Source organism: Styela clava, chromosome 12 (assembly GCF_964204865.1).
Source record: "Styela clava chromosome 12, kaStyClav1.hap1.2, whole genome shotgun sequence".
NCBI lineage: Eukaryota > Metazoa > Chordata > Ascidiacea > Stolidobranchia > Styelidae > Styela > Styela clava.
The window spans coordinates 4,082,617-4,098,011 of record NC_135261.1 but is presented as its reverse complement, the minus strand read 5'-3'; the positions used below and the strand labels follow the sequence as shown (position 1 = coordinate 4,098,011).

At 35.7% G+C, this 15,395-nt stretch overlaps 1 protein-coding gene across 1 annotated transcript in view; it reads left to right on the top strand.

The window, feature by feature from the left end:
- LOC120329400 (plasminogen-like) overlaps nucleotides 1-1,795 on the top strand; it is a 28,791-nt gene extending 26,996 nt beyond the window's left edge. The window contains exons 24-25 of the mRNA XM_078118367.1: nucleotides 568-713; nucleotides 1,540-1,795. Of these exons, the coding sequence (XP_077974493.1) occupies nucleotides 568-713; nucleotides 1,540-1,710 (317 nt within the window). The 3' untranslated portion in view covers nucleotides 1,711-1,795. The remainder of the gene's footprint in view (nucleotides 1-567; nucleotides 714-1,539) is intronic.
- The last annotated feature ends 13,600 nt before the right edge of the window (nucleotides 1,796-15,395 follow it).

The window sequence follows — 15,395 nt, the reverse complement described above, 5'->3', positions numbered from 1 at the left end:
TTTCTACACATCCCCCAACCTATAGTGCTTGAACAACGCTTCAAAGTTTCAAACACTCCTCTAATATTCAAGTGTGACACCATACTTTAATTCTTAACGTAAATAAAAATGAATTTGAATATTCAGGAAGTGGCCCATACACAATAAAGTGAAATCAGCACGGATTTGATTACGCTTTGCGGCTGGGTGTTACTTAACTAACTTCCTGTATTTTGGGCTCCCAACTTATTATTCTACGCACCAGAAGGTAGACAAAATACCTTTGCGTTCCAGAGCTACCTATGAGTGCAATCAACTAAATATATAACCGCCTAGTACTCTATTAACTTCACTAATCTAATTCGCCACTCGATGATCCTAATCCCATTCAATAAAACAAAAGATATCAAATGAACGCGATTGAATAAATGCATTACGGTCAATAATTATTCAAAGCAAGCCATGTCAATTATTGTAGAAATGAAAAATAACACCAAATAGAAGCGTAAGAAAGTTGCTCGGTAGCCCCTAAGAAAGCCAAGAGCCCAGTTAGATAGATCCAGATTTAAATCTTTATCTTATTATCAGATGATAAGCCCCGAGGGGATTTGAAGCAAGCAGTGTTGCCAGTACATAGCTACGAAGACTGCAATTCCTATTTATCTTCTCACTACATGGGGGATAAGACTCAAATGTGTGCCGGGTGGAAAGGAGAGGGCGTGGATACATGTAAAGTAAGTTGTTAAATTTTTTTACGAAAATTCGCACCAAACAAGATCACGCGCACTCATTCAAAAAAAAATAGGAAATTGGTCTCTTAGTGAAGTTACAGACGAACACTGAAGCGCCAAGAGCCACTGAGACTATAACGTAAAATGGGCACTCCAGAAGTATGTGTACCAATATGGTGGGAACTAATTTTAGTTCATACCTACTTTAAGTTCAAGTTGTGTAAAATGATTGAAACATATGGGCAGGGGGTGTATTCACTTGGGTAACACATACTGTCCCCGAACTCTTAATAGAACTAAAATGAAGAAATTCGGGATACTATTGGAGTTCCGGAAAATGATCTTTTACCAAAATCAGTCAGTGAAATCGTATTTAAATGATGGGTGTACTTGCTTATTTTTCCAATTGTCATCGGCCCTTGGAGCCACGGAGCTTCTTCACTAGAAACTTGAACGATCAAAAGACTAAGTAGCTTTTATCATACTGGCAAATTTTCTTTTTAGACTTTTCTGTTTTGGATCATTTTACGCCTGTACTTTTCTTCAGTGCAATTTATATTTTGACTTTTCTACATACCGCAAAACAGGTACAATTCTGTAAAAGAAAACAAATTTTTATGACGTTATAGCAAAATTGAAACGACGCACTTGGGCGTCGCGACGCCCACTTTGAGAACCTCGGCTGTACATGATGTATGATTCCTATTTTTTCCATATTGGGGCGACAGTAGTAATATAGCACAAATACATATACGGTTCACATTTTCCCCCATAATAGGGCGACACTAGTAGTATTCAAACAAATGATTCATATTTTACTTGGCAATAGGGCGACAGTGGTGGACCATTAGTCTGTTTGAATAACGGTCGCTGGACTCTACAGGGAGTGACATCATGGGGACCTAGTGGCTGCCAGGACAAGCAAGGAAACTATGGATCGTATAGTCGTGTCAGCAAATACATGGGATGGATCAAAGAAGAGATGGCAAAGTACAGTTAATTCTGGCAACTAGGATTTGCCTCTTCGAGGAGCAGTTACATGTTTTTGTGCCTCAATTATTTGAATATATATAACCAAGTGCATATTTGGGCGCTTCATAAGTATATGTACCAATATGGGGGGAACTAATTTTGTTCGCCTATTTTACATCAAGTTGTGTGGAGAGACGGTAATCTATGGGCAGGAGGTATATTTACTTGGCTAGCACAGACAGTACCCGAACTCGTACTGAAATAAGGAAAATCGGAATAAAATTATGGCCTTACCCTAACCTGGTACACATAATACGAGAGTATACATATTGGTTGTTTACAAATTTAAGGCTGTACAACCGACTGATTAATAAATTACTATTAGTTGGAAATGTTCACATAATAATATTAATAATAATAAAGTGCAAAGAAATTCGTGGGGTGATTTTGAATCGGTAACAGTCCGCTAGGGGCGATGTTGGTTCACAAGTTTGCTCTTGCTCTAACTCTCCAAGGGGGCACAAAGCAGTTGGAGGGGATCACAATGCTGGGCGAAAAACTGATTTCATTTTTCCTTCACAAAAACAATTCCCGTTCTTCCTAGTTTCATTACTTGATAAGGGTATTTTACAGGGTGCTTGTTGTTCATGAATTGTTTGAACATACTGGGATTTGGAATCTAACAATCAAAATAACAATAAAGTGGTAAACAGGTGGTCGCGCATGCTGAAAGCTTCCGGAAAGTGCCCACTAGCAATTAAAGGCTGGGAACCAATGCTCTAGAGTAGACACTAAGGCAGGGAGGGCGAACCTTTTTCAATAAATGGGTCAAAAATTATATTTTTATTGCGGAACAGAAGAAAGTGGGTCACAGATATTTAATTATTGTTTGTATCTATAAGAAACTTCTGAAACAAATCCTTTAAGCTTCTGTTGATGTCGGTGTGGTTTTGGGCTTTACTTATTTGGCGTTTCTATCGGGGTCTTATTATGGTACTTTAATTTATGAAATTAGAGTACGAAAACACGCATATGAGTTACCAAAAACGTTTAGGATGTGCGAAAAAGTACTTAACGGTTCCAGAAAGTTTGAAGGGAATTCACTCCGATAGTGTTATATTTTTCGATCAGCTTTTAATCACATTAGCGCACTTTTACATTGCCCCATTATTATTTCAGATTTCAAGGTTTTTTTATAGGTCTGGAATATTTTGTTTTCTCAACGGCATTGTAGGCGAGAAACTAATGAAATGCAAAGTAGCATCTAGTTCTTGTATTACCCCTAAAACAGTCTGAAGATCACCGAAAGAGACAAGACATTGCGAGAAATGAATAGATCAATTGCATTGTTATGTCATAAACGATGTCAGAGCCAATAGCTAGGACTGGGAATTTCAGGGAAAACACTTAAACCGTTAACCGGGTAAAATAAACCGGTTAACCGCTGCGTGACGTTTGACGAAATAATTTTAAGGATCGTCAATTTTGATGCATTTATATACACCAATTGAACTGACTTCTGTAAATAAAAGTATTAATATTAAAATCAGGGTATTTGTGAAACACCTTTAACCTGGCAATAGATATGGGCGTTATCGAATACCGGCTATTTTTTTTACATACGATTACATACAATGAGAAACATAACATGCCAAGAGTCAAAAACAGAGTAAGACTTGCTCATAACACTAGCAAATTATTTATTGTAACGTATACTGCTCGAAAAAGTATAGTAAATTAATTAAAGAAATATTTTATAAACTTGAAATATCTCGCGCCGGAACGCGATGTATTTTGAATTAACTCATCCATTCAACATTTACTTTTCGCTCCGCGGATTCTGGTATGTTAATGTATCTAAAGAATATTAATATGGCATCTCACTTGTTAGGATTCAGGGGGAATTAGATTCTTATACGGCCCAACTGTGGATAAAACTAAGTGTTGAACTTGGTCACACTCTGCCTTGCATCCAATCATTGTAGACTCATTATTACCCTTTATTTGTAGCGTAAATTAGTATTATTATCTATTGTCTGGTCTAGCGTTTTCCTTTCGGTCATTTGCATCACGTACAACTACTTTATACTATTATTTGTCACACGACCGATATCAAGTTTCTGTGGATACCAGCACATATTGGTATTAGCGGTAACGAGGCAGTGGATCGACTGGCGAAAGACGGAGCAAATAAAATTGTCATTAATGCTGTTCTTCAACGGTCATTAAAAGAAGCTAAGACATTGTGCAAGCAAGCATGTCTTGCGAAATGGAATTTAACATATCAAGCAAACGATACTGCAAGCCATTACAAAAACTTTCGACCTCAAATAGCCCAAAATAACGTTTATTTCAAATTTTCCCGCCAAGAAGAAATAATATTTTTTCGTCTTCAAACTGGACATATCAGACTTAACTATCATTTATTTAAAATAGGGTTACATCCCACAGGGCAATGTAGTCGATGTGACACAAATGAAACTGTTTCCCATTTTATTTTATATTGTCCCAAGTATAATAATTTACGATGCGAATTAAGACGTGAAGCAGCAAAAATGAATGTACCCTGGGAAATTATTTGTATTTTCAATGTTCCTAATTTGATTCCAATAATTATTAAATTTGCTATATCCACCAAACGAGAGTTGTAAACATGTTTTTATTGTATCATTCTGACTACTCCTTTTGAAAATTGGCGTAAAAGACCGAGTTGTCAAAGACGCCATTAAACCCTTTACCTTACCTTACCTTATTTGCATCACGTATTCGTCGTGTAAAGTCGCAGATATTTGTCTGTGTTGTGGACTGTTTGTTTATCTGGTATATATTGTAATTCTATTAGCCTCCCGGATCGGAAAACGTTTGGTGAGAAATTTGCCTTTTGTTGTTGTTATATGCTTTGACTTATGTTAATCAATTTTGTTTTATTTATTTAAGAAAACCGCCGTTCTTTGCCAAGAATATAAAGAAGTGATTTATGCACGTGTCTGGTTTGTGGACAAAGGGGCTGAGAGTGGCGCGTTCGATACGTTTTCATTGTGTCTCGTCGATATAGATTCCGGGCTGTCAAAAGACGTGACATCTGGAGCGTCAGGAGAAGTTTGTAATTATGCGATATTTAACCTCATTTGCCTTACATAAATACTCTTAAATCGGCCGTCGTTCTTTTTTAAATATTAATTTCACGGATTTAATATTTTATGTTTCTAATCGCGGACAAATAATAAATATTTATTTGACAAATTTATATTAAGATTGTTATTTCGCGCGGCACAACAAATTATTTACACTTGACCAATTTCATTTTCAACGTTGCTGCTCCACTGGGTCTGGTATGTTAATTAATGAAAATTGAAGAATATTAATATTGCATCTCACTTGTTCGGATTCAGGGGGAATCATTCCTTATACGGGCCAACTATGGATGAGAATAAATGTTGACATTGGTGGTTATTTCTGTTCTTGAGTTGAGGTAACCATCGATCACATCCATGACTGGTTTGCCTTTTGAATTTTTTTTTTTTTTTCGTTTGAAACGCGTTTCGCGTTACTATTTGACAAGGTAGTCCAAGGTTGCGAGGTTGGCGGGCCGCAAAAACTTTTGAGAATGTCTCGCGGGTCGCAGTCGAAAAAAAAGTGAAAAAACGTCGCGATTTTACTTACTTAAAACATATTTAAGAATGTGTGCTTACCGTTCTAATCATTTTTTCAGTGAAGATATATATATAAAGCCTTATTAATTACTTCCCGGGTAATATCGTGATATTTTCGGTAACTTTCCTCGTGTTTGGTTTTGTGATGTCGCTTAGAAATATATTCTTTCGTAACAGATACAGGCACTGTGGTTTAACGTTGTTGTAGAAATACGTTTCCTCCCAGTTTACCTCGGCCACCTTTTGTATACTCATTTTCTCTTATTTTATTACAAATCGTTAAGTTCGTCACTGCCGTTACATGGCTAACGCTTGAAAACAATATGATGGACGAATTGCTTCGTTATCGAGTCTAGAATACTTTTTAAAAACCAAAAAAAAAAAATAAGGAAGTGCAGTAACAGTGCATAAAAATAGAATTACAACAACTCAAACTTTTGGGTACAATCATGCACAGAAGTTCAAGTGTGAAATAAATTTTCTTCATTTTCCTAGAATTATTTAAAAATTTATGGGCCATGTTTTTGTTGATTACCGTGTATGTTTTGGACTAGGAAAACTGCTTGATTAATCATATGAAGAGGAATTCACGATATGTTCTTGGTTTGTATAAATATAATAAATATAACTGTATAGAGCTGCTCCCGATACCAGCCTTCAGTAACCAACAGGAATGACTAAATTTCTTTTTGGTTATAACTCCGTATTATTGGACACCGTGTATGTTCAGGACCAGAAAAGTATGCTGTGTATGAAGGAGAACTCTGGGTTATTACATGCAATGTAATATTTTCAATCGTACTAATGATTCGATTTCGACGAGACTAACTACTTATCCTTCTTCTATGCTTTTGTGGCAGTGGATCTATAGCCATATAGTTGAACCATGTATGTCTGGCGAAGTCTGTGACTTTAGTCAGAGGAAACGTTACAAAAATATAATTGCCTTAGGGTGCAGCAAGACTCTTGAATCACTTAGGATGTTCAATTCAATATGAAGCTTTTTCCAAATGACATCGATCAGCCTTTATTGAACAAAAGTAAAACTTGATTTTGTCAAGATTTCAATTCAAACGTGTACATGCTTTTGTAACCAATAGTAAATCTGTTCAGACCAATTATCTCTTGACAAGGTTCAATGGTCGTTTTAAATAGCAGGCAAGTGCACTTAATAACGCACACAAGTAAATAAACGTCAAATATAAATGAGTGATCACAAACCATTGAAATCATAAACATCCGGTTAATGTAAGGTACTTCGTGGAATAAGTTAGTAAAGATGAGTTCAATTTCTTAGTTAAGCTGAGAGTAGAATTTTCGGCGCTCCAGAAGTCTGTGTACCAATATAGAAGTAACTAATTTTGTTCGCCTACTTTTCATCAAGTTGTACAGAGGGACTGAAACCTATGGGCAGGGCGTATATTCACTTGGCTAACACAGATAGTCCCCGAACCTGTAATAGAACTAAAATAGAGAAAATTGGAATAAAATTATGGCCTAATCCTAACCTGGTACACATACTACGGGAGTACCGAATTTTTGTGACGATATTCGAGGGTGCTATACTGCTCTAGCTCCGCCATTAGACGTTTGTCAGCTATCTAACTTTAGCTATCGGGTGAACAAACAAAAAGAGAACCCATAACGTTTCAAGTTACTTTACGAAAATGTGGAAATTTCTTTAAACGCTTCTGTTTATGTGCGTAGTGCTAAGTTGAAGTAACTGAACAGTTGTAGCGTAATAGTATTTTTGAAAAAAATAAGTAAACCTGTCTATTTCAAAAAATGGCATGACATTTTCTTCACAACACCCCTATCTTCGCGATTAGAAATGCGTATTATGACGTCAGGTTTTGTGGGGTCACGGCGTACTATGATAGCCTTGAGTTTGGTTTTCTTCCATTCAGAGTAGATTTTGGATTAGGATTGGGAGATATTAGAAGGTAGGCCATAACCTAACTCAAAATAGGCAGAATAAAACAAAACACATCATAAAAGTATAGTAGGCTACTATCCAGCTGTTAATATCTCATCTCTACTTTTTAGTATGCTTATTTGGTTTTGTTGATTTTAGGTTAGGTTATAGGATAGGATAAAGTTAATGCATTATTTTCTAACTTATTTAGCCTAGCATAAAAGATAACCAAATATTAAAAAGAACATAAATGAATTTAGTGGCCTGACAATAACAACATAGATGTTTTTTGACGACTATTTCCGGTTTGTTCATGGGTTGGGTGAGATATAATGCGTTCTTGTGCATCCCGAAAGTCGCTTTTGAAATTGCAATTCGATAGCATCTATAGAATGAAAAATTGCTCGTCTTTTGTAAGAGAAAGTGCTTACCAATGGCTGTATTGTGTGCAGGTTTTGGTTTTGATAGAAACATTTGTACTTCAATTACATTGAACCGAATAGCAGTGCCTCGATAGCCTAGCGATTAAAGGAAGTGTATGTAGCAATATGGAGATAACTAATTTTGTTCGCCTTCTTCACATCAAATTGTGCAAAGGGACTGAAACCTATGAGCAGGGGGTATATTCACTTGACTAACACAAACAGCCCCGAACTCGTAATAGAACTAAAATAAGGGAAACCGGAATAAAATTATGTCCTAACCATAATCTGGTACACACGCTACGGGAAGACATAATTTAGTGGCCGCACAATAACAAGAAATGCGTGATCTAACTGTGAATGTCAAAGGTACATAAGATTATGGTGCGTATATATATATACAAAGCCCCAATTCAGCTAAATAAGAAATTCCTAGACAAATTTATCGAGTTGTAAAGAAATAATAAAGTGAAGAATTGTGATTTGACTGACATGTTTAAGATATCACCAATAAATAGGATAATTGGTGCTCCCGAAGTATACGTACCAAGATGGCGCACAACCTGAAATTAGTATGTGTACCAGATTAGGATTTTTCAGGTTATGCGTCATACTTTCGGAGCGCCGGATAATTTACATTGAACTCCGCCAGGGATTGGGAAATACGAAAATTTTTATGATTTCAGGCAGATCAGCGGCTCAACTAGATGAAGTTTGAATGAATTAAGTTATTGCCTCATCATCCAACTTATAGGATAGAATACGATTTCCCATTTATCTTGGAGGAGAGAAAAGGCGATAAGACGGCTTAATCAAATGACGTCCCACGACCTTTAGACCGGTCACCAGGTTGTTGACATCAGTCTGACGAGGACGTATAAGAGTTATCAAACCCCAAATCAGGGTCAAACTCGAATTCTCTCTCAAACGGAGAATCTATGAATCTATAGCGGGACGCCAGGACTCAATAACTCATATGTAGGCTCAGGTCGAGGGATATTTTCAAGAGAAAATTTTTGTTTGTAAATTTTTTTGTTTTTGTATTTAAACGCTAGTCAACCATTAGTCAAAAGTGAAATGAGTTTGCTATTCTCTATCTGATCGTTTCCGGATATACAAAATCAAAATTTTCATTTTTTACTCATTCGAGGCGTATGTACGTACTCATTTGGCATATTCTTGTGATATCCTCATTTGACCCCGGGCATATCACAACAGTCACATCAAAGTAGATTATGGCGCATTTCTCAGAACTTAAATTTTCTGATCGCCTCTCTCCTGGGATGAATATTGAAAAATCCCTTTTTTAAGAAATGTAGCACAGAATTTATCATTCTATTGTTTACGCAAAGAAATCAACAACGTAATCGTCATAACGTTTATTTGATATAAAAATATCTGGCTGCTTGTGTCGTAACTTTTAGTTGTCATCATAAGAAGAATTTTCTGATCATCTTATCAACTTTCCTCTCGCATGGGATGAGTGTTAAAAAATCTTAGAATATCCACCCTTCTTTGAGAAATGCATATCAGACTATATATCACTCTATCGTCTATACGAAGAATTTGACCACGTGATCTTCATAACGACTATCAGCCCTGAGGGCATGAGAGAGTTAGTTCAAATTAAATAATCCAGCCGCTTGTTTCGTAACTGTTGATATCAGAAGAAAAATAATGGCGAGAAGAGAGAAGTGTATTTTCAAAGATTATTATATGGACAGAACTAAACTACAGTTATTCCTTGGCCATGCAATGGTGTCTTTATTTTTGTGAGAAGTGGTGGTGCAGCCGATAAGACGATTTATAGCAAACTCTGGCCTCTCGTACGTTCACCATTCCTTGTTGGGTATGGGATTAGTTAGCCAGTTGTTTGTTTGGTCAGAATTGGCAATATAAGAATTCCGGTCACTTCCAAAAAAGTCGCTCTTTACTTTACAAGTGTCTGTTTGTACACAGCATTCACCTTATACTTCAAATTTTAACATGGCCTTTTCTGATAATAGGAGCCATCTACGTCTGTTTATATTGTATGTCAGTGTGATATTCTCATATAATATTACAGACCACATGCAGATATGCCCTAGGCAGCGTTTCATTTGCATTCAATTACCTATTGTTATTGTATCGATATTTGAATAGAATAAGATAAACCAAGTTTGAAGCGTTATTTCGGCTGCAGCAATATCTCTCGTTGGTTGTAACGATAATGAAATATTCATATGATGAGGTAAAGCTGTTTGAATTTCGAAAATTTATCACATTGATGGTTTTCTATATATTATACGTTTGTTAAGGCTTGTTCAGGTATCGTAAATAAGGTTGCGAAAGTAATTTACAGTGAAAAGCGGGCTACTGAAAACTAAGATTAAGGTTACTAATATTATTTATCCTTTCTCGATTGTATATTTTAATACTGTTTATCTCAGCTTAGTTGAGGGTAGGTTAAGTAAGATTGGTTAATATCCCGCCTTTTTATTTTAATCTTAGCGAACTGTAATTAACAGGTATCGCAGCTAAGTCGTTGATTGTCTCACTTTTTCAATTTTAATCTCAGCGAAAAGTTGCATCGATAAACTAACCATAGCTAACGTATAATTGTGCCAGAGTAATGGGGAGAATATGAACTGTAATCACAGTTACCTTACATAAGATTGCAAGTAATTTGTAGAAACGAGCAGGTTACTATTCTGATATTGGCACTAATATTTCTAATCCCCTTCTTTATTCAATATTTCAATACTGTTCACATTAGTTTAGCTTAGGGCGAAAAGTTGCAGCGATGAACTAACCCGACCTAATGTATATTCGTAGCAGAGTTTTGCCGAGAATATGAATTGTAATCAAAGTTATCTTGTATACGTTTGCGAGTAATTTGTAGAAAGTAGGTTACTATTCTGATATTGCCACTGACATTTTTGATTATTTTCTTTATCTTATACTATATCTTAATGCCTTTTACCTTAGTGTAGGGTAAGTTAGATTTAATTACTGTCCCGCCTTTTTATTTTAATCTTAGCGTTACCAGTTAGTAAACTAATTAGATGCTTACCGATATATAAACTATTTTAACAGTTATCATATATTGCGTTCTGATATTACCCGCCGCTAATTTTCATCTGTTTTTTATTATCCTCTATCTCAATACTGTAAGTTACGAAAGTTACGTTAGGATGAGTTATATTGGTCATTGTTTCACTATTTTATTAGGCTGCAGCAATAAACTAATTCGACCTGACGTATATTCGTAGCAGATGTTTGCCGAGATTTTGAACTGTAATCACAGGTATTGCAACTTAGAACAGAGAAGGAGAGACATCAAGAACACTGCCATCATGAACCTCTTCCGTCTATCGCACATCACGTTTTTGTCATAAAAATTGGAATCAAAAAGCTTGTCTGTGGACTTGAATTAGAATGTCGAATTGCATATCCCAGAGGCGCGTGTACTAAAACAAAAATGTTCCGAGTGTGACTTGTTTAAAATGTAGAAGTAAATAGGGCTGAGCATTTTCGAATACCCGAGGATTTCAGAATCGAATGGGAATTTTTTTTCGATTTGAATCGAATCTGGAGTCGTATTGGGTCCCCCAGACACATGAATTACTGAAAACATACAATACATAACCCAGACAAATTGCTGAGCGTTTACATACAATAAAAAACACGTTTTCACCAATAACTCAGTACAGAAAAGAGTCAAATGCCAAAATTGGAATATTGGATTCGAATATTCGATTCGAAATGCCCAGATTAGAAGTAGATAAAAGAAGTTTATTATTGACGATAAAGGCAATTGAGATTATATATATTTTGTTCGTCGTCTAAAAACCAAGCTTGAGCGTAGAAACTGGAAAAGTGCTTGTTGTTTTGATAATTAATTACGAAATATGTGGATATGACCTCAAGAAATAATCTATTTCAGCCGTCAGTAAGTTTATCTAGCTCAGCGTTTTTCATCCGGGATGGGTATATACTAAATATTATATAGTATAATAATATTAGATATAGAATTTTCAGGGTAATAAACAAATTTTCTTTTGACTAAATTCGACACACAGATTCAGATCCAATTCAGAAACGTTAAATAATATTACAAACGTACTAAAGATCTATCCAAATGTAGGTTCTCAAGATACCAACGGATTTATCAAAGAAATAGATAATGAAGCTATTAAAATAATGTTGCCATCAATAATCATGACGTCACCGATTTCGTACGTAAGAAAAAATACTATAAAAGATGAATGTAGGATTTGCATTGTAAGCCTAAGTCTATGAGGCGTATGGCTGTGGAGAAATCCAGTTAAACGTCACACCTCCTTTATTTCGCGCACGGCCACATTGCTTGCAGACGACTTCTGGTGTTTTTCTATTGCTTTTATCATTCCTGTTAAAACGTGAAATGAGTTGAGTATTCCGTCAATCGTTTTCAAAATTCCAATAAAACTCGAGGTTGATTTTGGAACCCATGAAAATAAAGCGAACAATTTCCGACAAAATAAATACGAGATAAAAGTCTCGTATGCTGATAAACTTGGTAAAATATTTGTGGTCGTAATCCCCCTTGACGTCTTGAATAAAAACGAGAATTGTTTTTACATATTGTCTGGTACGTGAGTCGATGTTTCAATACACATCAAGCAGACTGTAAATTATTGAATAAACAGAGCAGAAATATTAACAAATAAAATTTCCTTCAAATTTCCAAAACAACAAATCGAAAGGCACCGGTACGTATTATTATAATATCGGTACAATTGAATTGTTACGAATAGCACGTGCTTAAGCTGTGATAATGGCGTAACAATTGGTGGGATCCAGAACGCAAAAAGGTATAGCCATAGAGTGTTAAACTATTCCAATTCGGCGGGTCTTAAAAAGTTACGCTGTTTGGGAACCACTGATATAGATAGATTAACCATTATAGAAAGTCTATCGAGGGCTTTAAACCAAGAAGGAGAATGTTTGAATTTTTGAAATTAAAGTTTTAGGCTTTATTCACCAAATTATTTCAATGAAAGGTTGAGATGTTTAAAATCAAAAATGTATGTTTCATCATTTTCTCAAATTAGTTCGTCCTTTTGTCGAAACGCTCGTTCCATACAGCAGGGCTACTCAACTGGCGGACCGCGGTAAGAATCCGGACCTTTCGGGTATTCGATTCGGACCGCGCCTAATTTTTTATTTTGAATCGTTCGCTCCACTTTTGAAGTTCCTTTTTCTAAAATCACTCTTTTATAGATTTAAATATATATGAAAAGAACTAAAGCGCCTTAAAAAAACAATCTCGAATAGCTAAAAATCATTAGTCGGTCGAGGAAGTGGCGTTTAAGGATGCCGAAATATAATATCTGGAAAGACCGGACCCAAATATTTTTGAAGTTTTGTATGCGGATCTTTGGTAAAAATAGTTGAGTAGCCCTGCCATACAGTATTCGATTAACTCCCGTAGTGTGTGTACCGGGTTAGGGTTAGGCCATAATTTTGTTCCGATTTGCCTTATTTCAGTTTTATTACGAGTTCGGGGACTGTCTGAGTTAGCCAAGTATACTCCCTGGCCATAGGCTTCCGTCCCTTTACACAACTCGATGTAAAATAGGCAAACAAAACCTCCATACTGTAATCACAAATACAACAATCAAAAGAAGCGGACGAATCTAAATCAACAAAGTTATCCAAGCAGAAAATCGCCTTTATACGCTGAGAAGTATAACATCACAATCGTTGAATTTTTGAGACTTTTTATTCACCTCTTTCTTGGTTGGCTCTCGCTATCTTTTAATTTAATTTATATTTATTAACTTGGATTTATGCAGCATGATAATATAATCTAGGTAATATTTTTGACTTTTGTTTAATGTCATCTGCTTCTCAACTCAGCAAACAAGGTGTCGTCGACATGATGACTTTGGTGGTCTTTCGCGGCCCCTCGTCAATTGCGGAAATAATTGTATATCCGTTTATTTAAATTGATCGTTTATTATTATATTTGTTTAATTTTGTCGTTACAATATTTCGTGCACGACGAAATAAATACCTGAATCAGTTCGACTCAGTAATAAAATGTGACATTGTGCACCACGGGCGCTACATCGAGAGTTTTTATTTGGCGCTTGTAATTTCACATGACGAGCTAACGATAGCTTATATATATATTTTTTTTTTGCCAGTTCCGATCGTGTATGAGTGTATATATTCAGTTTATCGTTTCCTATAGTTAAGATAGTTAGTAGTTATACAGAGTGAAATTTTTTCTTTCTTTTGGAACAGAGAGAACATAGCTCTTGCGCATATCATCCTATATAAATGAAACTTTTGAGGTACAATTATAAGTACTCCTGAAGTATGCGTACCGTGATTGCGGACACCGGAACGTCATATGTATACCAGGATAGAGTTAGGCCATAATTTTAGGTACAATTACTACGGAAGTCACTTGTCTAGTCCCCGAACTCGTACTAGAACTAATATAAGGAAAATTTGAATAAAATTTTGGCCTAACCCTAACCTGGTACACATACTACGTTCCGGTGCCCGCCATCTTGGTACGCATACTACAGTAACATCCAACTATACACAAGCATATTCTAAAGCTAGAACATAACCTTTGTATGAACCGTCTTAAATTACAGATGCCTCCTCATTTATATAGAAGTAATCAAGAAAATATATGGGTTTTGGTTTTGAGGGGCGTAACTCTGCAGGTAATCAGTTTGTTATGAGCATCGCAGCATTGGTGGGATTGTAGCCCAAAGTCGAGCCTCGGCTGTGATTGATTATTATTCAGGAAGTAATATAGGAAGTGAATAGGCATAAACACATTTATCTCAAGCGTTCATGATCTTATGAAATTGCAAAGCTTCAACGGCACTGCCGTAGTGGCGTAGTGTGTGTATACCAGGTCAGGGTTAGGTCATAATTTCATTCCGATTTTCCCTATTTTAGTTCTGTTAAAGACTGTCTTATACAAGTACGAGGCGATGTTAAAATTAGGATATTCCGCGTTTATCAAAATTGTTTATTTGATTGTATGATCTTGATTATTGTGCGTTCATGTGTCGGTATCTGCGAAAAGCATTATTATTTTGCATTCTATGGCCATGAGCGGGCTTTGTAACATCCATACCGCCGAGATATGTATCATGTTTGGTTAGCACTTGGGTTGAATATTTTGATTAACCGCTGACCATGCAGTTTTAAAGTATGCTCAGATAACCCAGGTTAAGACTGCTTACTTCGCTTAATATAAATTTTTTTTTGAAACGTCGATTTCAAAAAATTTCGAAAAATGAGAATAAGAAAGATTTGATTTGAACTAGCAAGATTGAAGATGAGAAATTTCAAGTGGTTTAGGTTTTTCTTCAAACTAAAACAACAACATTTCTGTAAAATTATGTCTCGTCCAAATCAGACTTCGTTTTATATCTATGATTAGGCAGAAGTGAAGCTACAGAAATATAATTGTAATTTGAGTAGCAAGACGTTTGAATTGAGAAAATTATTAGTGTTTCAATAGCAGTACGATACTAATTTTGTTAGTTAGTGCACCGTTGCCCAGCCGGATAGAAATTCTCTTCGTTTTTGAAGAGGAATTTTGCTTTGTATTTCCTGTAGTGTTAGTAATATTCTTTAGTTTATTATAAATACTATAATAATACCTGTTTATGCACACATTATTAAATACTTGAATTCTAATACTGATAATGTTTTCGAAATTAAG